This window comes from Cygnus atratus, chromosome 2 (genome assembly GCF_013377495.2).
Source record: "Cygnus atratus isolate AKBS03 ecotype Queensland, Australia chromosome 2, CAtr_DNAZoo_HiC_assembly, whole genome shotgun sequence".
Classification (NCBI taxonomy): Eukaryota; Metazoa; Chordata; class Aves; order Anseriformes; family Anatidae; genus Cygnus; species Cygnus atratus.
In genome coordinates, this window is record NC_066363.1 from 20,030,450 (window position 1) to 20,054,126 (window position 23,677).

A 23,677-nucleotide genomic window follows, 5' to 3' on the forward strand; every position below is an offset into this window, starting at 1 on the left:
CAGCACGTACTAAATCTTTCTTGAAGTCTGCTTCCACTGTGTGAAACAGTCTGCTTGACTGTCCCATTAACTGATTTCCAAAAACTCATCACATGGTCTGTTTTTGCCTCTGACCAGTAGTATGACAGCTTCTTGCTATTTACCCAGCTTTGCTATTTCCTTATAGTATACCTTTTTCCTCTGAACATTATGTTTCTCTTAATATTTTGCTTGACATAGCCACATCTACCCTGGTGTTGTAATCTGTACAGCTAATTAAACTGATAAATTAATATGGTTAGTTGAACTGATTTGCTGATTGATCTAGAGTGAAAAAGGAAATCTGTGTAACTCTATGAAATACATGTATTAGAGTACAAGTGCAAAGCTATTTTTCAAGTCAGCTTCCATGGCAATAAATTCCAACAGTTAAGAGGAAAGCTAGATAGAAACTAGATAGAAATAGGTACTAGAAAACTAGATAGAAATAGATTGATTTTTGACAGGTTAGACCCATACTATTTGCATTATTTTGGTGAGGAAGAAAGTTCACAAGAAGGGACTTTCATATGATATACATGTAATTTTCTTTGACATAAACTGTTGAGGTACATAATTTAAAACTTCGATATATTTACAACAGCTATTTTATTGGTTTGCACCTTTTAAATCTGTCCCCATTGTAGAGACTTTAAGAAGGTAATGAACTACGTGCTAAAAAATGGAATGTAGATGTATTTCATTTTATGAAACAGAGGGATTTAATAGACTTACTTAATAGACCAAATCTGGTTCCTGCAAAAGTTTGTGCAGTTTACCTCATTTTATTTTATAGTTGTTTTTATAGTTTTTTTTAATTTATTTTATTTCCACCCATTGAAAATGGAATAAAAGTGTGAAGTCAGTATCTGTAGATCGAGGTAATTTTCATTTATTTCCACTACAGAAATAATTTTGTTGTGTGACATTTATAATTATTTCCACTAGGAGGCAAACACAGACCATCATATCTGTTCCTTGGCACTTCAAATGTTAAAAAAAAAAAAAAAAAAAAGCTTATTTTCTAGCTGACATGAATATTTCACTTTTGTGTAAGCATGACAAGCATTTTCTCTAGGAACTTACAAAAGCCATTTTTATGATTTTCTTTCTTTGTTTCATCACCATCATTTTTTTTTTTCAGTAAATGGGGATATTTTGAATTCAAATTTAGCAGAAACTCCAGATTTTGGAGGCCTAAAGCATACTTTCTTTTTTTGCTGTTGCTCCCAAGGTTATTTCAAATAGTATTTAAATTACAAACCTTCTGAGTTTTGTTTGTGAAAATATTCTTCAATATTTTTTGTTTCCATATGAATATAACAAATCATTTAAGCAAAGCAAGGGCTTCTATAATTTCGCCCTGGATACAGCTGATTAAATCCATCATGAAGAAAATGCAGTGCTTTAAAGTCAGGTATACGCAATCAGAAGTAAATCTTGCAAAGAGAAAAATGCAACATTCTAATAATGATTAAATCGGGCACAAAACTGCATTACAAATGACAGTGATGTATAATGCATATTCAATCAGAAGCACCCCATGAGGAGAGTGTTTTTGCAGAATTTGAACCTAACGCAAGTCTGTGAATGGAAGAAATTCTGAACGTTTTTCTCACATTTTGACATCAGGATTCTTGAAGAGACATATACATTTAAATGACATTACTCATTCTGAATATATTTTGATATTTGCTTTCTTTTATGTCTTGTGTAGAATATTGCACGGTATCACACACTGATTGATTGATTGAGATAAATAATGTGTTTGCCCATGGAGACATACACCGCCTTAATAAATATGAATGAACAAGTCTAGAATCTTCTCCAGGTTGCCAAACAAGGTGTATTTGGTTTGAGAGTTAGCATAAAGTTGTATGTTGGTGTCTTAACCCTCTGTACTTCAATGTGATTTTGCTGCTAGCTTTAAGGTCATGGCCATTGGCAGCTGTGAGAGGAAGTTAGAGCAAGACCACACCCTACTGAGGCAGTAGTTTTCTTTCATTTTCCCCTCCCGCAGGTGCAAACAAAAGTGTTTCAGAATGGTACTCTGGAGTCTGAAAGACAGACCCTTGGAGCCTGGCTGTAAAACAGATTTTGTTGTTGTTACAGTAAATGTGTTGTTTTATGGAAACATGACAGGGGATCCTACTGAAAAGCTGCCAACTGTTCAGACATACGTCACTCAGCAAAAATCATGCAATTCGTAAAGGATTGTGATTGGTGCTCCTCACTCCTACTGTCTTCAAAGTTCACCATTTTTAAGTCTGATGTATTGAAGCAAAGGAATAAACTACTCCAGAAAAAGTTTCCTTGTCTAGCTGCCTTGTTGTTTCTCCAACAGATTAAATTTGGGAGGAGTCTTTTAAGTCAAAAACCTCTAGGGAACTGTAGCAAGCAATCAGATCTCACATTTTCTCTGGTGTTAACAGTACTTACTTTAATTTTTCCAGGTCAAGTACAAAGAGAATTATGAGAAATCTAAAGGCAGATCAATGCTGGAGTTTGTGGATACACCCATGTATCAAGTTTCAAAGGAGGCTCAAAAGATGCAAAGTGAGGTTAGTAAAATTTGCTTGAACTAGCAAAATTTAGATCAACAGCGAGGCTAACAGACATCTTGTACTCAGGTTAAGAAAATGGATGAAGTAGATCATAAAGGCGCTGTAAACTGAGGATAGGATAGAATTAGCAGAGTTCTCTTTTCTGTAGTTCAGTTCTTCCTTCAAAACATTTTTTTTGATGAAGGCTGTAGGTGGTAAGACTGGACATATTGTATACTGCATCCTTTTTGAGAATTGGGAAGAAGCTCAAGAGGTCATTTGGATCAGAAATTATTGACTTTTTTTATGGAACACCCTTTATCTCCTCCCTTGAGGAGGCAGAGATTATACTGGACTGAAAGCTCAGGGAGGAGATCATGAGCAAGGTAGTGCAGGCTTTTTCTCTTCAGGTTAATGGCATGCTGTGGGGGAAAACACCTTAGTGGTCTCTGGGTTGCTCTTTCTGGCTCTGTAGGCTCCTGTTCCCTGTCCGCTTTCGTATCACCAAAGAGAGAGAGCAGTAGGAAGTTTTGCAGAAGTGGGAAATAAGTGTGGGTGAGGGACCAAATTCTTTTGCCTTTAATTCCTTTTTTAACAAAGGAGAGTTCTCAGGTGGGAGGGATTGGAGCTGCCAAACCCTGTCCAGACCCATGCTTCAACTGAAATGTGTTCCTGCCTCATCAGCCTGGGAACTCAGCATGGGGGATGAACTGGTCCTGGGCTCCAGGGAAGCATCAGCTATCCTAACTTAGGTCATATTTTTTCAAGCTTTTTCTTAAAAACTTCCAGTGGTGGAGGTTTTGTGAGTTTCTAGGCAACTGAGTCCAGTGCTTCACTAGCCATACCAAGAGAGTTTTTTCCCGTGTCTCTCTTGCTGCAATTTGATTCCATTATTCTTCCTGTGTCATGGAAAACTGATGATTTTGTCCTCTTAGAAACTTTAATGTGTTTAAAAGCCAATACCTTGTGTACTATTTGTATTTTCTGTACTGAACAAATTGTTTTTTCATAGATCAGCTTAGACACTCTTTGGAAATATCATACATTTTTTTTAATCTAAATTGCATGTGTATATAATTGCATCTTGTATAGGTAATCCAAGTAATAAAATGAGTAATAACATTGCTTATTAATGTGATAACTAATTTCTGGCATAGCTCATTTCTGAGTCTGTTTACAGTGCTCTTTCTGAAATATGTTTGGAAATGAATGTGCATGTACCGCTAATTGTTGTTTTTGTTTCAACAGAAAATGTATCGCAGAGAGTTTGAAGAAAGTCTCAAGGGAAAGCCCTCAATGGATTTAGACAAGACCCCAGAGTTCTTGCATATAAAACAAGTCACTAACCTTCTGAAGGAGGTGGACATTTTTTACTTCCTTTTTGTTGTTCTTGTTAAGGTGTAATGAGAAATAACCAGCATCACTGCAAGCTACTGAGTGCTGAACAACTTATAGTTAATGCTATAGCTAAATATAAAAGCAATGTCATGAATAAAAATTGCACTATCATTTTATATTCTGAATAGTCTTGTAGTAAGAATTCATACTTTTCGAAGTTTCCTTTATGAACATAATGAAATGATAAAAGTTCAGCACACCTGAATCAGAAAAAGAGTTAAATGAACAAATCAGGTGATTCCATAGAAAATGGATCGTTGGCAAGACGTTCCCTGTGAGGGCCTCAATTTTGGAATTTGTTCCTCCCCTGTGCTCAAATAGCCCAAAATTGGTGACCTTCCAGGCATGCTGCAAAAGACATCTGTTTGATAGGGTTTTGGAGAGGACCTGGAGTTTGCTTTCCAGATAGATGAAGGGGTGAAAATGAAGGTGTCTGTTGATATCCAGATGGCTGTTTTTCCTTTTGGGTAATTATTTCTAGTTTATGATAGTCTGTTGTAGTTATATGGATGCCTTGAGCTGTGTGCAAGTCACTTTTAACTAATTTAATTCAAATAATTATTTATCACATGTTATGAATGAAAGTTAAGACAACCAAAATTCCATATTACATAATCTGCTTTGAGTAAATTTTGTTAGAAGGAGTGGATTTTCTGTATGCGCATTGTTTCTTTAATATTTGTCCAATGTTCTTCAGTTGCATGTGGCATTATAAATTAAATCACTTTCTTTTCTGTGACTGAGAATCCTTCTATTTTTGGTCTTCCACTTTTTATATTATTAATCAAAACTGTTCTCTTGTTAGGTTTTGAGTATTGGTTAGTACTATACATTAGATTTATTATTTGACCAAACGTAGAAGTAAATATATCAGAAAACTCTAAACATAAAATTCATAATTTGAAATGTCAATCACCTCCATTTGAATTTGCGACCCAACAGTACCTTGTTTATATTTATTGCATTAAGAATTGATTGTTTTGCTATAGCCCAGATGGATGGAATTGAGGATGCAAGAATTAAAACCCCTTGAACCTTGTTCCTTCCTTGCCTTGTTCTTAAAATAGCTTATGCCGGTCTATGCTGTGGGAAGACTTTCCTTTCAGATATTTATTTATTATTCATTCTGTAATAAATAATTTCTATAAGCTCGACTGTCAGATAGACAAGTCCCAGGTTCAGTCCAGTTTATGTAGTATCATTCTGTGCATACAAAACTCTCTTCTATGTCTTGTGCACTTGCTGACTAGGGAAAAATGCAAATGCTTGCATTTCATTGAGTTAATCTTGCTGCTTGCTGAGTGTCTGCAGAAGTGGATAGTGCATGCGTAGTTGCAGATGTGCTGTAAATTTACATCTTTGAAAACTTTCAAGTGTGTTCCCTGCATAGTGTTACATGCAATATGCTGTTCCCTAATACCTCCTCAAATTCTACAACTCATTACTTAGGGAATGAGGCATATCTGTTAGGCAGAGGGGAAGAATAAAAGAAAATGGAAATGGCATTTTAATGCACAAAGGTGCAGAATAACAGATTTTATATCCACATTCAAGGAACAGTATCCAAAACCAAAGATTACACAGGTCAAATTCATTATTATCTTTCAAGATTCAGGAAAATAATGTACTTCACAGTCAAGGATGTAGCTCAGTATTTTTGTGTGAAGGTTAATAATAAATTTTAAATAGATATTGCATCAAACAAGGTGGAGAACCTGGTGTTATTAAAAAATGAATATTATTATAATTATTTTTTTCTGTCAGCTGTGTTTCGGCTAATTCTGTTGCCTTCTCACTACAGAAATTTCTGCAAATATGTTGCATTTTATTACAATAAGAACTTTCTCTGGAACAACATTCACAACTCTGTCAGAAGAGAGAACTGAATTTAATAATTTTAAATTAATGTAAGTTTTCTGCTTGTTGTAGAAGATGCTTCTGATGACAGAGAAGCTTCTTTAAAAAATATCTGGTTTTCTTCTATTTAAACAAAAATTCCTGAGACAATGGTGCCTGCTTCTTATAAAGTCAATACATGATTAAGAGCATTAATTTATGTCTATTTAAATTCTTCCAAAAAGACATTTTCTTCAAATGCCTTCTAATTTCCTTGCATCAAACAAATAAACAAACAAATAATACAAACCTGGATGTGGAAAGAGCATTTAAAAATCCTACAAAATGTAAAAGATTTTTCACTTTCACTAGGCTTACATCAGTTTTCTAGGAACTGGAAAGAAGAAGAGGAACCAAATGTCCACAGGCAGATTCTAGTGTGCTTTTAATTTTATACTTAACACTTGAGTACTCTGGAGGCTGCAGTTGCCAAATGTTGATAGATCATATCAATGCAGTGTCTGAGGGGAACAGAAGAGAAATGGTAGAAATATTGCTTCTACATTATAATTTCTCAAACAATCATTTTAACATGTCCTAATACAGTGTTTAGGGCATCCATCCTGATTGTGGTGCCATTAGTGAAAAGGAGGTAAAAATGGGAGCACAGCAGATACTGGTCTGCGTAAAAGCAAATGTTACGGCAATTAAAATATCTGTAGATAGGCAGCTGAGGCCCCCATACAACATGCTAGCACTGTGTAGGAGTGGACTATTTATCAGGAGCACAACAGGAAAATACATGGCTATATTAAAACCTTTTCAGTTTTGCAACGTTGTATCTTTAGATTTGATAATTTCCAATTCTATGTTAACTCTGAAACCTTCATCTAATTCATATTTCATAGAAATTTCAAAGAGACCCTTCAGACATTTAGTAAGTTGCATTTCTTTTCAAGATCTTCCACACAATATTAAATGCAGAAATCTCTCTTTAAATCCTTAGAAAGAGTATAGAAAAGATTTGGAAGAATGGATGAAAGGAAAAGGAATGACAGTGTTTGAAGATACGCCGGATTTGATTAGAGTGAAAAACGCAGCTCAGATACTAAATGAGGTATGTTATGCTAGTCAAGGTTATTGATGTCAGAGAAAGTTCACTCTTTATGGCATACTCTATTGAATATATTCCATTCTTTTAACATAATCTACAATGAAATATGTAAGTATTGAAACTAAGGCTATTTCTGTTTTGGTTTAAGAATATAGAAAAAGTCTGGAAAAAAGCTTATGACAAATATTCCAGATTTTCAGGCAATTAAAAGGTCGATGGAAATTGTTAGAGGGGTTAGTAGGCACAACATTTAAAATTGCATTCGTTTTTCAGTCTACTTGTTTGTTCAACTAGTATGACTAATGGAAAAAGAGTTTGGACTTTCAAAGAAAAGTCAATGAAATAATTTCCATTTTTTTGAATCTTGTGTCTCTTATTTGAAAACAAATATCAGTAATGACTGTCAGACAACTTTGAAAGAACTTTAATCCAAATGACCTGTTCTACTTGTGAAAACATTTTTTTCCCAAAAAATAGAGCTGTTTCTGAAGAAGTACATTTTCTTGAGCTTGAGGTTCATCCTTTGCAAATAGACAGGTAGAGGCTCCTTCCAGGGCACATTTTTAGAACTGAACTTTGGTATTAATGGTGTTGGGATATGTTCTGGAGGTTACCTGGAAGCACACGTGTGCAGCCTACTCCTATTCTTCAATAGGGAGTGGAAGTGGAAGACTCAGTGACCTATCTACTGTATCTCCATAAGGCCGTCCTGAGGAACTCGTGGCATGATGTGTGCTTGGCAAGACTGCATACTTCCCTGAGCCACAGGTTCCAAAGCTGGTGCCACTCATTATGTGGAAGAGCTTGTCAGGCTGCCTGGGACGCAACAATGGGGCTGGAGGGTGTGGAAAGGAAAGAGGGAATGGGAAAGAAGCTCGTGATCTACCTCACACCTTTTTGAGTGTCATTCTTTAAGAGCAATATATATATTTATATATTTCATATTCCTTTGATGTGTGTATTTATTCACACACATATAAATATATAGCCATAATAACCAGAGGAACTGTTGTGCATAGGGCCAATCAATGTAAACAAGCATAGCTATGCATATAGCTGTAACTCTTTTCCTTGGTGTTTTACACACTAGGAAGCTAGGAGAAAGCATCTGCCATTCCACCTTTAGCAGAGAGGAAGTGAGAGGTAATGTCTTCTCACAGGATAATTTATACTATTTTCATAAAAAATTTGGGAAGTTTGGAATTTTGGAAGTGGGGAGTAGTTTCAGCATGTTTATTTCCACATCAGAGTGAGACAGAGATGGAAGACTGAAAGTATTTCTGCTCTTCTTCTTGTTACTTTATGCTGTAAGTGTTTAGAGCATTGTAATAAATACAAAGACATTTTTCTTCCTTTTTTTTTTTCCTAAGTAATGTGTAACATAAAAACAGTTAATGAACGGGAAAATTAAGAATAAGTATTTATTTTGAAAAAAAGTTACACATTTTCCATGAGCAGAGATAAACTATAACAGAAAAAGATATTGCTAGAGCAGAGATAAACTATAACAGAAAAAGATATTGCTATAGTATCAGAAATAGCAGTGTCCAAGAAAATAATATTTTGATGTTTAATTAAAAAATTACAGCTATTGTATATAATATTTCAGTATTACTGAATATATATATTACTGATATTTTAATATCATTTGCTGATGAACAAGAAATACATCCTTGCTTGGATAAGCTCAAGATGAAATATTCATTTGTTTCCTGGTTATTGGTTATTTATAATTTATACTGTGGGGAAAAAGAAGCAATCATGAATGAGTACAGCCACTTGTCTAATGGTTGTGGTTCAGGAAAGACCTATTAAATGAATAAATTACAACATCTTGTTCTGAAAGTTCACTGGAAACAATTTTGTACAGTATTTGATTTCTAGCATGTAGTTTTCATAAATAAAATATTTTCTTAAAAGTAAAATGTGTTTCAATTAGGCTGGCATCAAGTACCAGCTTATTACACTAGGTTTTGCAGAGCTAAACTGCCCCTTTACTTTAGAGGATAATTACAGCAAGCTATATGGACTGATTTCCCCACCCCCATTCAGTGGTAGTTTTGTACATTCAGTGAATATCTCGTAAAGTTTTTCTCCTGTAGTTTGTTACATGTTATCCTAGCCAAAGCTTGCCAAGACTCTTGAGAGCTGTCACCTTCTACTTGAGATTTTTGACTGAGTCAAAATTATGACTCTTAAATTGTGTCTCTTGCATAAAAATCTACCTGTAACTCTCTGGCTATTGTGAATCTAATGTATGAAGTTTTACCTTACAGAAACAATATAAGAAGGACCTGGAAACTGAAATTAAAGGGAAAGGCATGCAAGTTGGTCCAGATACTCCTGAGATAAGACGAGCCAAGAAAGCTTCTGAAATTGCAAGCACTGTAAGTTACTGTACATGATGCAAGCTTTCAGTCTGGCAGAATGCAACAAATTACTGTCACTGAGAATTCCACATGACATCCAATCTACACAGTAGGCATACCACAGATTTCTCTAAATACCTAGTCTATTGAGCTGTGTGGAGTCTAAAAGTTGTGTAGTCCACGTATGGGGAAAGATAAGTGTTCCCAGAGCTTTGACCCTTAACCATGCCTGGCCTAGACTGTATTCAGTGGCGGCAGGCCCTCCTGCTTTTAGGTCTAAACGAGGCTGCTTGTTTTGGTAGGGCCAAACAATAAACAGAGCTAGAATGATGCTAAAGGCATTATGACCTCAGTCTCCCCGAGAATAGATGAGGGATAAAAACTCCTTTCTACATATGCCTCTGATTGTGGCTGCCAAAGTTGGAAAGACATATGGATGTGAAAGGCTACATCGACGTAAGCAGTCTCTTAAAAGAATGTTTAACCTGGCAGCAGCTATAGCATAGGTGTGTTGTAGATAGGTTCTACAAAGATAATGCTGTTGAATCAAAAGTTATTTGGTGTTTCATAGATACTGTTCAGTGAAATTGTACAGAGTAATGTATGAACAACGTTAAGGATTTGGTTGTTGGACATATGAGTAACTCCAATGCTCTTATTTTCAGAAAGAATATAAGAAAGACTTGGAGAATGAAATTAAAGGGAAGGGAATGGAAGTGGGCATGGATACCCCTGATATACAACGAGCAAAGAAAGCTTCTGAAATTGTAAGCCAGGTAAGTACAGAATGAACCCATTAAGATTACTTTTAAGTGAAACAGAATGAGATGTTAAAGATACTTGTGCTAAAAGGAATAAGCAGTGTGCAGTAAAACAAAACAAAACAAACAAACAAAAAAGCAAACCAAACCAAACCAGAAAAACAGGTTACAGGAATAGAAGCAATTCTTTTGAGGTCTAGTCATTGCTGTCAGAATAGCTTTGAAGACAATGTACAAATAACCGTGGAATTAGTTATGTTGCACACTCAGGGATATGGTTTTACTTTGTTTTACATTCCTTTATTTAATTTTAATTTCTTCTATTTTTGCAGAAAGAATATAAAAAGGATCTTGAGACTGAAATTATAGGAAAAGGAATGCAAGTTGGTCCATATACTCCTGAAATACAACGGGTCAAAAGGGCTTCAGAAATAGCAAGCCAGGTAGGCATAGTTCAAAGGCTAACTGTTTTAATTTTGTGTAACAGTACTTGACATACATTGCTCAAAATGCTAGCTCTGTAGATACTCTCATACCCATATTAAGTTTTTACACATAGTAAAAATCTTACTGCCTGATTCTTATTTGTATTTAGGCCTATTATGCCATCTAAATTGATTTGAATTGTGTACATCTACTTGCAGGTCTTTTTACATTACCTAAAGGGAAGGAAAAAAAAATAAATATAAGAATATCACAGAGGAGAGAAGTTGAAATAAATATTGCACAATGCTGTTGAGGTTCATCAGCAATAAGCAATTTTTTGTTGCAGTTTGGTTATTCTCAGACCTAAGAAAGCAGGAAATGGACGTTTTAAAATTATTTTTCAGAAAATGTACAAAGATGAAGCAGAGAAGATGCTCTGTAACTATTCTGCTGTCCCAGACACTCCAGAAATGGAGAGGATAAAGAGTACTCAGAAAAACATCAGTGCAGTGAGTAACAGTGATTTTCTCTTCACTTGCAACTTTTCAGATATTTTCAGTTTAAATAGGCTCTCTAGTGCCTCAGCATGAAATAGGGAACGTATGAGTAAATGTTCTTTGATCCATTTGCATAATTTTCCTGGCAAAGACTGTATCACTCATTTCTTTCAGTAAAAAAAAAAAAAATACATTTTTTCTAGGTGTGACACTTATTTTGAATTGCTAAACCACTTTATCACCTTGCCAAGCCACAGTTATTTTTGAGTGAAGATTTCTTTTCTTTTTCCATCAAGCCCCAGGAAGTATTTTATTTAAATGTACAAGAAAGCTAAGGCTTGTTACTGTGCATACAAGATTTTTCATCTGTTTCCTATCATATGTACAGAATATCAAGGTTCTAGGATAAAATTAGAACAGAGCAAGTTTCATAAATATATGTCTAATTATTTTATGTTACACTGGTTACATTTTTTAAAATTTTATGCTAGATTCAGGTTTCAGTCTGTTCCTATATAAATTATGTGGTTAGATTTCCAAGATTGCCCATTTTGTGATTGTTGCATTCAGTTCCATTTCCTCTATGTGCCCATTAATTCTGCTGTTTGTTATTCTGGTTTTGCTTGTAATATAACAGGGAAGAGAAGATGAGGGGCAAATATAGCCTCCAGAACATAAGGCTATCCAGTTAGTGTCTGTTTTTCTGGCAAACTAATTATAATAATAAAACCAATGATTTGAGAGAAAGGCATAAAAGTTACTTAAATATTTTATTATTATCTGGCACAGATGTGATTCTTTAGTTTAGAGAGACCCTCAGCTTCACCACTGCATGAGTACAAGGTCCATTCCTTTTCCTCAGAGTTATTTTACCTGGAGTTCTCACTGCAGCTTCACTAAGAGCCTGCAGGGAGAGAAGTCTCTGAGGCTGCTCTAGGCTGCTCTACCTCTCCTGTAACATCTTCCAGCCATTACCTGCTCTTTTCCTTCCATCAGATGAGAGCAGCTGAAAGCTACGTCTTCCTAATACAAGCTGTTGACAGGCCCATTGGCCCCAGTTTTGTTTCTTGTAGTTTGTTGCCTCTTGGTTTTGAATGGAGCTCAGCTGCATAGTGTGAAGGTGTTTGTCACCATATCTCCTGTCACTGGCATCCTAACATGCTACACCGACACTCTATGTAATGGAAGGGATCCCAGCTAGTATCTACTGTTCTGCTTTCCTCTCCGCTCCAGTTTTTAATAGCTTTTGGTGGAGTCCTCAGTGGGTCTAAGCAGGGTGGACTCACTAACTGGTAGATACCAGGCATATAAAAACCTTCCACTACTTAATTAAGCCTTGACAAGCATCTGATGTATCTGAATCCCTTGGAGCTCTGTAGGCCAGTCTGAGATTTCAGTGCCAACACTGACAATTACCCTCCTTGTTAGCATTCTTTATAACATAAAATAAAAAAAATTACGTCTTTGAGGTTGGTTGAGTTTATTTTGTGATCACCATTTTTCTATATCTGAAGTGGATCCTCCAAATGTAGGAAAGCAGTTCATAGGTGAGACTGAATGATCATTTCTTTTCTTTCTCTTCATTCCAATCTTTCAGCACCCTGTGCAATTTAGATTATGAAGGTAAGTTACTTTTTACTAACTCGAGGGAGCAGTCCTCATATAGAAGAAATTAATGACCCTTAATAGGCTTTTGATTTTGGATTTCGTCTCAAGTATTTTTCTGCCTTATGGGACAAAAAAAAAGTGGCTAGCTCTGCAGATAAGATCAGTGCTGCTTTTAGCTCACTAGCTCATTTGGCAGATGATTTACAATAGGGTTTTTACTCCACAGTCTTCTCTTTCATAGAAAAATTCCTTGCTCCGGTATTTTTTACCACTCCCTTCTTGGTAACATAGAAAAGTGTATTTTAGGTCAGTCCACTTTGTAAATCTTTCTACCTTCTACTGACATGTTTGTGCAGAAGAATTTTCAAGTTCTTACTCATAAGCTGTCTCTGTTCTCACATGGTAAAACAAAATTCTAAATTGTTAAAGGTTTTCTGAATATTTGAAAAAATACTTATGTACATAAATAATTCACTCTCCTCTAGAACACTCGGCAATACTGGTCACCCTAGTTTACACAGGTCTTCAAGGAAGTAAGAGAAATTATGTTTTATTGTTTAAGGTTTGAGAGAAATAAAATTTAAAAAGTAGTTAAATAAATCTTTGTTTAAGAAAAGCAGAAATAATATATTGTAAAGGTTTTTTTTATAAACTCCAGGATAGACTTGTTTTTAAATTACCAGTCTGGTAATACAAATAAAACTTCTTTACGAGTTTTGCATTTTGAACTGGTGCTTCATGGTTATTTAAATTACAGCCACATTTGGAATTTGTGGAGCAGTTATTTACTGTCTCTTTCAGTAACTCTGAATGATTTATTCTACTGTTGTGCTTTGTATTTTATCCTTTATTGAAACAATTGAAATAGAGATCTAGAAATGTGTTTCTTTTCAGAAGTGAGCTTTGTTTGTAGATGCAGTCCTCAGCTTTCTGGCTTGAAACCAGAAGTTAAAAATTGCATGACTTGGATTACAGCTCTGGCTCTTCTGGTTATTTAATCATGAATATGTCAATTTTCTAGTTTGTTAAATTAGAAATAATTTTATCTATTCACATCTCAGAGCGTTTTAAGATCTGAAGATTAAAAGCAATTCAAATCTCGCACGTACATGCACGTTCAATTAAATTGAAATCAGTGAGATTACTCAAGCATAAAGTTGCATTTTTAAATGTTTATAGATTATGATCTAAATTTTAATATTATTTCCAAAGATAAAGCTATCATTACAAATACTTACAAATATCTGAGGTCATTCTAAAGGATGATAATAGATTGTCTGGTTTACAGTTAAAAACAAACAACGTTATTACAGTTATTGATAATTGGTCTGATTTATGAAAAATTAAAGTATTTGCTTTCTTGGCAAGATTTATAGTCAGATCAATTTGAAACTTGGAAAATTGCCCAGCCCTTTTATGAGAACTTCTACTTGCAATGCTAACAGTCTTATAATTACTTTTTCTTTTGGGGAAATGAAGGTGTTTTATAAGAAGGAAGTAGGAGCTGGCACAGCTGTAAAAGAGACTCCAGAGATTGAAAGAGTAAAGAAAAATCAACAGAATATTAGTTCGGTAAGTGCTATTAACATTAATTATTCTTACATGAGTAAATGGTCGTTCTTGTTTTTTTTTTTTTTTTTAAATCCTTTTGTTTACTAAAAATTCTACATCTTAATATTACACCTCTCATTCAAATACCACTCCACTGGATTTTGGATATAAAGCTCCATTCTAGTGGTGTTCTTCTGAGTCCAAAGGTAGAGTTTCAAACTGAAACATGATAAAATATAGGAAAAAAACTTTTAACTAAATATTTGAGGAAAGAATTTTGTTTTTCAAGAGTGAGAAACATGAAATATATTTCCTGATATGACAGACTGAGCTGCAGTCATAATTTGCAATTTAGAAAAATATTGTATGACAAAAAGAAAATATTTAAAGTTGCTGTAATCTGCATATATTACACAGCATTTGTTACAATTTGCACTTCAGGAGAAAAATGGATGTCCAGAATCAAGCTACATGAGAAGGTGGAGTGTCTATGCCTCTATATGTGCTGGTGATAGGCTGATCTGTGGACCTGATGAAACCAGTTCTGAAATAGTATTGCTTGTCTGTGGATGACCAATGTTTCTGGCACTTTAGTGGTCAACTAAAAGTAAAATATCGAAATGAGAGTTTTCAACAAGTAGGACATGTTCTTTTGGTAACATGGCAAATACACGGCAAAGCTTGGGGGAAAAAGGAAAAGTAACTGTTGAGCAAGAAAACAGTCATAATGGCATTGTTCAGTTTTGTTGTGGAGTCTGTTGTTTCTGTTATGATGTTTCTGATCATTATAAAATTTTAAAAAAAGAGTTTGAAAGTAACATACAAATGACACTAGATAGTGTTTAAATATTATCTGAAATCCAAATTAAGGACTTGGTACACCTATTTTAGTATAATTTCCTTGTTAAATACTGCATTTCCCAACAAAGTAAGGCCAGGTAGGGAGTTTCGATAAGATTTTGAAAAATAATATTTTCCCTGGAATTTTTCTCTGCTCAATCACTTTTCATTTTTTATTTTTGTTTTAAGTCACTGTGCAATTTACAGATTCAGTGCAAGATATCATATCTTGAAATAGTTTTTCTGGTTGTGAAGCTGTTGGTTGTGTTTGTTTATTTTCTTTTTAATGATGGTGCTTTTGTTCTTATTTTTCTTCTGCAAATGTTTCTTTTCTTTCCCCTCCTCCCCTTTCCCACCTCCCCTTTGTCCTTTATTTTTTTCCCTTTCCTTTTTCCCCCTTCCCCTTCTGCCAGATTTGAAATGGTGTTCTAGAAACAGAAACCTCCTTTCCAGTTACCTCAGCCATATATTTTGAGAGTAGTCACACACACACACATTCACGCAGACAGAGGCTTATTAGGGGTAATCTTACTCTAATGTTTTTTACTCAATACCCTTCAAAGTGAAATGGAAAAATAGTATGCAGTGCTCCTGCTGTTTTAGAAATCCTAAACAATGGTGATGAGAGGAATATGAAAGAGGGATCAGTATGCTCGTAAACACACTTAAACAAAAGTATATCAAGAGAAACATAAAATATGTTAGTGGTTGTAGTGGTAGCCTAGTGGTTTAATACCATGGCCTTTACCCTATTTGAAGAGCTAATATTTTACAAAATGTATTTTATTGCATGTAGTTTGCTTATGATTACTTAAGTCTTGTACAGTAATTATTAAAAGGGTAGAATGCCAAATTTGAAGGCAATGTGAAAAAAACTTTTAAAGTATTTGTCACTAAGAGGGAAATTATTGTATGGTGTAATTTACAGGAGCCCCAAAGGAAGTAATTGGTAAATTACACCAATTTACACTCTATTAGATTTGAACATCTTACACATATCTTTGAATTTAGCCAGAAGGACTTAGGACAGCTTTAAAACTGTTGTGCTAGATGAAACTTTGTGTAATTTGATGTATATCAGCAGTGCAAAAAACCCCAAGTAAATCAGAAAAACCAGACCAAAATAACAGTCACCCTGCAATCAAACCATGCAAAAAAAAAGTCTATTGCATCATGTTCTGAAAGCGATCAAATTTTTCAAGGTTACATCTATTGGAGACAAATCTCAGAATAGTCTGTTTTCACATCCTAAAAAACAGGGTGGTGGCAGCCAACATAGCTGATCTAATCTCACCTGTTGTGAAGAGTAGGTAGGATGAGTCAGCCTCCAAAATAGTTGGAGTGAAGATCTCACAAAACTTTACAAGCAAGCATCACACCCATGGACAATAACTGAATTTGAACCAAGAAGCTACAAATAACTAAGAGGTTTTAAAAAAAAATCTTCTTTATATTGAGGAACAGGAAGGTCTGGACACAGCACTAGAAAGAAGGTTTTGGGGGAAAGATTGTAATTGTGTCTTTGCTTGTGTGAAGTCCATGAGGAAACTCCTGTGATATGTCACTCAGCACCAAAAAGGTTGGAGCCTGACTAAAACTCAAGCAGTTGAAGCATTTAAGGACTAACACTGCCAATTTTTAAGCTTACCTAATAGTCTATTAAAAGACCCTGTTTTCAGTAGTTTAATACTTCTGCCAGTCCTTAACCGTCTGGACTGAAATTTTCCATTTCTGGTCTGTGCTTTGGGCTGTTTTTGTTTTATTTATTTAATAATTTATTTATAAATTTCAGCCAAAGTGGCTTCCAAGAATGACCCCAGAGAAAAACAAGTTATTTTGTCCATGTTTAAAAAAAAAAAAAAAAATTGGCTTCCTCCAGCAGTACCATGCCTTGGAGCAGAGAGTTGAAAATTAGCAAGTGACATTTGGTACAATGGATTTGGGAAAAAAACCAAACAAACACAAAAAGACCAGGGGTGAGGAACTGAAAGTATAGAAGGGCTTGGCCACAGACAAAATGGAGAGGCCAAAGGTGGTGAAGGATGGGCAGAATGGTGTGCTCCTGTGCATGGGTGCATCCTTCCAGAGGTTAAACTGAACCCAGGGTAGTTTAGACTCATTACTTCCTTGCTGTCAGCATGTCTGTGATACAAAATGTTCAAGTATTTTCCATTAGTCAAAATATTTTCCATTTCTTTAATGATGGTGTCCACAGTGGTACTGAATACTGGATAGGTATTTAGTAACAGACTAAGAAAAAGGCACTGCACTAATTTGTCCAAGATGGCCCTCTTGGATAGCATATAGAAAACCAGAAGATATGACATCTTTCTTTTTAGTACCACGTACACCTACCTCACAACTCTTTCTCACCAGATTGAATTCAAACTTTGGTACATATAGAGTATAATTGAAGAAATTCTTCTAGTTCTGTGTGTCTTTCAAACTATGGAGTCTAACATATCCAAACATACTGCTGTTCAGAATAGATGTGGCAAAACATCAGTAAATATGACAGCATCTTCAAAGGTATCATCCATCCAAACATCTGCATTCTTTATAACGTGTCCGTGTATGTTTTCAGAGAACTTCAACCGGACTTCAAGGCCATGCACCCTTGTGAGGACACATTTGTGAAATGTTTGGTTTCTGTAATGGACTAATAGATTCCTATGTAAGACAATACAAGGCCAAGTCATTGTCAGAGTGATGCAGATCTCCAAGCAGTATATGCAGCATCAATTATAAACATAGCCACAATCTGATGTGATATGTTTATGCTGTAACAGTTTTAGGATACAAGGCTTTTTATATGCACTCTGTGCTGCATCTTATCAAATAAGAATCGTCTGAGACCCCGGTAGTCTCTGTCAGAAATTAAATATTCCTGTTCAGGTCAGTAGTGTTGGTAGGTCTGGTCTAGCTGTGTGGTACGTGCAAGGGACAGATTATAAAACTTGTGTTGTGGTTGAGTACTTGTCCATATCTTTGGGTTGCTAATATTTTATAATATTTATTGTGCAGATTAAATACAAAGAAGAAATTCAGCATGCAACAGCTATTTCTGATCCACCTGAACTAAGAAGAGTCAAGGAAAACCAGAAGAATATAAGCAATGTGTGCCCCATTTTCATTGCTTGCAGTCTTTGCTGTGTTAAATGTGTTTGTGCCTCTGTGAATATATCTGTGATGTTTGTGCTAGTTCCTGTTTGCTCACAAAGACTAATCAACTAATGGTAAGAAGATAACTCTTTAGCCTTGCACTTTGATTAACATCATTGAGAATGAAGTATTCCTGCTGAAGTATAAGTTGTTTACCTCTGAAATAGAGGAACTGCAAGAGAGGTTGAATACTAAGTGTCATGAAGAAAGATGAGTGTGTTTACTAAGGAATAATATTTTCCAGCAAAATGCAGTGTGCTCTTTGATGATTTCTAACACACTGCTGTATTTCTGTTACTTGGAAGTCTCTGCGTAATATCTTATGCCATGTTCACTAGGTTCAGTACAAAGAACAGCTCTGCAAGGCTACACCTGTGAGTGTCACCCCGGAGATTGAAAGAGTCAAGAGGAATCAAGAGAATGTCAGCATGGGAAGTTACTCTTATTTAATCTTTTGTATAAATGCTGCGTGCAGACGATGAGTAAGAAGTTCTGCCTGTGCCCTTTCTTTAGTTAGGCATGGGCCTAACTAAATGGAATTACCTGAAAACTCTCTTTTAGGAAGCAATTAGAAAAGCCATTGCTTGGTTCAGAAAATGGCACATAAAGCAGCGCATACTCAATTAAATAAATGGCTGCAATTTTTTGAAACTTTATTCTCTGTCTTGGATATTTGCAGGAAACCTTAACTTATTTTTTTATATATACATTTTTTAAACAGTATCTTTTTTTCTGGCTTTCCTTTTTTTTTTTTTTTTGCCTTTAATTAAAATAAATAAATAAAAAAAAGGCTACAGTTGGACTCAAACTCCAGCTCTCTTGCCTCTCTTTCTGGCTCCTCAGTAACTTTCCTATCAGAGTTTATTCAACGGCTGAAATAATCATTAGAAAGTCATGCTGTTGGTAGGAGCATGTGGAAGAAGGTAAGGAATTTTGGAATTCAGTGTTGCCTTCTTGCATTGTTGAAGTTGTACCTTGTTACTGAGTCTTTCTCCTTGCTGGGACTTCTGTTGACATCCATATTTCATGGGTCCACAAATAGCTACAGTGTTTCCCTAGGATGTTTTCACCCATGTTCCCCAAATTAATTCTGAGTTACAATTTTCAAAATAGTGTCCCTCTAAATTAAGTGTGTGCTATTTATTTACAGGTTGCTGTTGATGCATCTAGTTCCCCTAAAATGCACACTGTTCAAACAAACCTGTTTTACCAAGTGATCATTATACCTTTGCAAATGTCAGTTTGTAAGTTTTAATCCATTTGGTAGTTTACCATCACTTTTATAAGACACTGATTTTTCAGCTGGAATATGTTGATGTGGACAGTTGATGTGTTGTGTGGGAAGACAATTGCTTGGACATTGTTGATGCCACAGTGCACTGCAGAATTATTAGCATAATGTATCAGCTCAGTTATTCTTACCACACAAAAGCAAGAACTCACTCACAAACACATGCACAAACACACATAAAAAAGAGATTTTTATGGAAACACTTTTTCTTCATAAAACTGTTGATTGGCATAAATCATCCAAGAATCTGATTATTTACTAAATATGCACCATATTAGACTTCCCTGTATTTGGGGCCAAGATTAACAGACTGATTGGTCTGTCGATGCCACATCTATCCTCTATAGATACTGGTCTGTCTTGAGTGTCCATTCGTTTAATGCATCATTGCTACTAGTGTAATTTGTTAAGAAGTGATAGAGGGGATAGATATTCCTAAGCTGAAAAGTACATTTAAATAAACACACGGTGAAATACAGATGGTTGGAATCAGTTTACAGTCCAGATCTATTGCACCCACTGTGTTTAATCACATTTGAATATACAAAGTATACAAATTAGAATGTAGATGTTATTCTTATGGAATTTGTGTATGTGTGTAGAAATAAGCATTTACAGTGGGCATTGCTGAAATTCATTTTTTTCATTTGCTCTGCTTCCCTTATTTATAGTTTACCCCATTCTGAATATAAGATATTTCTCTGTACTGCCAAAGACCTGTGTAGTAAATGTCAAGATGTTGTGTGCGTATGTGTGTATATATTCACACAAATGCATTAATAAGAGGACTTTACAGAAAGAATTCAAGGTTATGCTTCAAAAATCAAGTTTTATAAGCTTTAATAAACTTCAAATGCATTTTAGCTTTTCATTTGTTTCCTGGGTGACCTTTTGAATCATACATTTTAATGTAATACAATGTGATACTGCTTTAGCTGGCATAGTATGTACCATTTTATCCTGTTAAATAATAGGTTCACTACAGAGAGCAGCCTGGCAAAGCTACTGCTGTGAGTGTCACTCCTGAGATAGAGAGAGTCAAGAAGAATCAAGACAATATCAGCTCGGCAAGTTGTTTGAATCTTTTTGTCAATTATATTTTCTGTCACTGTAGGAATATAACAAGGATATGTTTTCCCATTTAGATTTGATGTGTCAAATGAATCCAACTGCATCATCCTCTGAATGATTTTTTTTTGTCCTTTGAATACATGACTGCACATATGGGCAACAAAAATATTCAGACTTGTGGTTATTCTTACAAAAAAATGTAAGAGGTCAGTTCAAGAACCTTTGTCTCTTGTTACCAAGTTTCAGTTGCTAGATTTTAGGAGTAAATTATGGGAAAGGGCAAAGGAAATGAGATTTTAACTTTAGTGCAGATTTTTTTTTTTGTGTGTGTGTGATTCAGAGCATGGAAGCATATCCATTCCACTCTGGAACGTGCCACCTAATTAAGAGCAGAGTAGTCCTAAATAGATCCTATTATTAATCACCGAAGGGTAAGATACTATATTAATCTTGGCTTTTTTTTTGATAATACTTGCCTTTGGAGGCATGGGGGGGAGAGGCATATTCATTGTCACACAGTAGTGTAAGGAGCAGAAGACAGTACTAATAAGGAGCAAGGAAGAAGTCAAAGCAGCACAGTGAAGTAAAGGACCAGACTAGTTCTGTTACAGTCTGTGTTCTCAACACTGAAACATCAGTGGCGAAACCCCTACAGATGATAAGTAGAACAGGCTTCCATGCAGAACCACTGTCTCAAGGTGGCAGAAGAGAATGAATAGTAGTGAATACTTTAGAACTGACTGTGTGGGTGAAGAATAAAGTAGCTCTTGTTTATCAATGGATTTGTTTAAGGACAAAGAATCTGGACTTCTAAGTAACTACATATGTCATAAGTATGTTCTTAAAATGCTCATGCATGTTTACCAATTAGTAAATTGTCAATTAGTTTTGAGGTACATTGTTAAAAATAAGAGGGAAACTTCCCAACCACTGTACAATTTAAATAAAGATTTCGTTTCTTAAAATTAAGCTTTTTTTCCAATTGACTGCTTCACTTTGTTTCTCAAGATTTACAGGAATAAATACTCACCTATGTTAATGACCAGTAGCTGAAAAAAATAAACTATGTTGGCTGTAATTGTTCTGTCCAGAGAATGCTGTACAAAGCATTCAAAAACTGCATATATTTACTGAGAAAATTAATTGTTTAATTAAGGCTTTTAAGAATGTGCAATACTATGTATATCTGTTTCTCTGTGCATTACTCCAAGGCTCATATTTTCAAAGGTGTGCTGTGCTTAGCTGATATGTAATTTTAAGGGGGGAGTTAGGCAATCTGAATTTTTTTTTATGAGGATCTGGTACCAATGTACTCACTAATATATTCATTAAATTTTGAAAATTTACTTGGTTTTTCTCATGACAAATGCGCATTGAAATAGATTTGCACAACTGATTTCAGGAGTAATAGTTTGACTGTGAATGTGTATGTAAATCTAAAATATTTACTAACGTTCAATACACAGGTTACAAGTACAAAGTAGGAGCTAAAAGAGACTGTTAATTAAACAATGACACAAAAAGACAATGAAGTTTATACTGTAAGATTCACACTGAGCCAGAAGAAAATGCAGAGGTGTATTCTTCTGGGCAAGTAGAACCAACTACTTTTTATGGTTTACAAATTTAAGTTGTCCCTCCCCCCCCCCCAGTAATTAACCTTGCTTCTATACTTCTAGTACAAGTCTGTAAAATGCCACAGAAGAAGCTAATTAAGAGAAATGTGACATAGGAGGTTTTGTACTTACTGCTGCACAAAACAGTCCAAATATTCTCATTGAAAACAATATAGCACATTCAGATTTGTCCCAGACGTTGTTTTTGTGCTACTAGCAAAAGCCAGCTTCCAAACAGAAATAAGAAGGCTGCCAAAGCAATACCCTGCTCATAACAGTTGAATTCCCTAGGGTTCTAGGGGTTCTTACGCTAATCCCAACCTGGAAGCAGACTGAGGACAGAATCTGTGTCTGTCTGTGTTGTCATCAGCCACAAAAATACGTTTTAAAGATGTCCAAGAGAAGTCACAGTGGTATTTTATTATTATGTTGACCCTAACTAATAACCAGTTAATTGTTGATAAATGAGTTATTTCACTTACCAGCCTTAAAACAGCCAAGTGTTTCAGCTTGCGGGTAACGATGATTTTTTTTGACTGATTGATGGAATAAACATGTCCTTTGGCCTTATCAATACAGTAGCCCATCTGTATTGTCCCTCTGAAATAAGGTCACTAGAAAATGAGTGTAAAGAAAAAAAACAGAAGAATTCTGGGCATTATGATTTGGAAAAGATGCTTTTGCATAGCGTGGTTCTCACCATACCTTCTACTGTAAACAAAACCTTCATGTATGCTGTTGTTGCTGTTTTGCAGGTGAAGTACAGCAGTGATCAGAGGCAGATGAAAGGTAGACGTAGTGTGATTCTAGACACACCTGAGCTAAGGCATGTCAAAGAAACACAAAACAACATCTCAATGGTAGGGTACCTTCTTCTTATAACTAGAATATACTAAGGAATGGCACTTGACTTCCACTGGATTTTGCCTTCCATTAATATAGGTAACTAATGAAACTCTCTGCTCAAGTATGGAAAGAATATTTTCTTCTTATGCCTGTTGAGGGAGTGTTTGCTAACTGCATATGACTGTAATGAACATTTTCAAAATACTAATAAACAGTTTTCTAACAGTTAAATGTCTGTTCTTTTGTTGTTGTTGTTGTTTTTGTTTCTTTAAAAAACAAACTCATTTGAGCATCACACAGTTTGACTGGATTAGGTGACACACTTCACCATGTGCCTGTGCACGTTCCTAGTTTCTGCGTGACTTTTGTTCTTGGAATGAGTTTTGTGTGCATCTGCTTGTGTGAGAATGTTTGTCAATTTTAAATCTTTGATGATTAAGACTAAAAAAGTAAATATGCATAATCGGGGGTACTACCTTTATAACTCTTACTAATACTGGTTTTGTTCCAACACTTGGTTATATAACACTATACCCTAACATCTTTGTTTTTCTTTTTTTTTTCTTTCTTTCTTTTTATTTTTTGAAAGCAGGCTGCTTAGAATAAGTGCAATTTTTATTCCTAAAAACCTTTGTTTAAAGCCAACTGGCATATGATAAAATAAAAGGACAAAAAAGTACCTGAGTACCTTTTTTATGAATCTGTGCATAGCATCAAAATTTGCAGTGAA

The 23,677-nt window shown here is 35.2% G+C and overlaps 1 protein-coding gene across 3 annotated transcripts in view; it reads left to right on the top strand.

Moving 5' to 3' along the window:
- NEBL (nebulette) overlaps nucleotides 1-23,677 on the top strand; it is a 257,642-nt gene that overhangs the window by 199,163 nt on the left and 34,802 nt on the right. The window contains exons 10-21 of one of the 3 annotated variants that reach the window (XM_035545547.1): nucleotides 2,472-2,579; nucleotides 3,810-3,920; nucleotides 6,802-6,912; nucleotides 9,186-9,296; nucleotides 9,944-10,054; nucleotides 10,372-10,482; nucleotides 10,870-10,974; nucleotides 14,050-14,142; nucleotides 17,986-18,078; nucleotides 18,462-18,553; nucleotides 20,388-20,481; nucleotides 22,857-22,961. The exons of the other annotated variants lie outside the window; for them this stretch is intronic. Coding sequence (XP_035401440.1) covers nucleotides 2,472-2,579; nucleotides 3,810-3,920; nucleotides 6,802-6,912; nucleotides 9,186-9,296; nucleotides 9,944-10,054; nucleotides 10,372-10,482; nucleotides 10,870-10,974; nucleotides 14,050-14,142; nucleotides 17,986-18,078; nucleotides 18,462-18,553; nucleotides 20,388-20,481; nucleotides 22,857-22,961 — 1,245 coding nt within the window. The remainder of the gene's footprint in view (nucleotides 1-2,471; nucleotides 2,580-3,809; nucleotides 3,921-6,801; nucleotides 6,913-9,185; nucleotides 9,297-9,943; nucleotides 10,055-10,371; nucleotides 10,483-10,869; nucleotides 10,975-14,049; nucleotides 14,143-17,985; nucleotides 18,079-18,461; nucleotides 18,554-20,387; nucleotides 20,482-22,856; nucleotides 22,962-23,677) is intronic. 3 annotated transcript variants of the gene reach the window in all.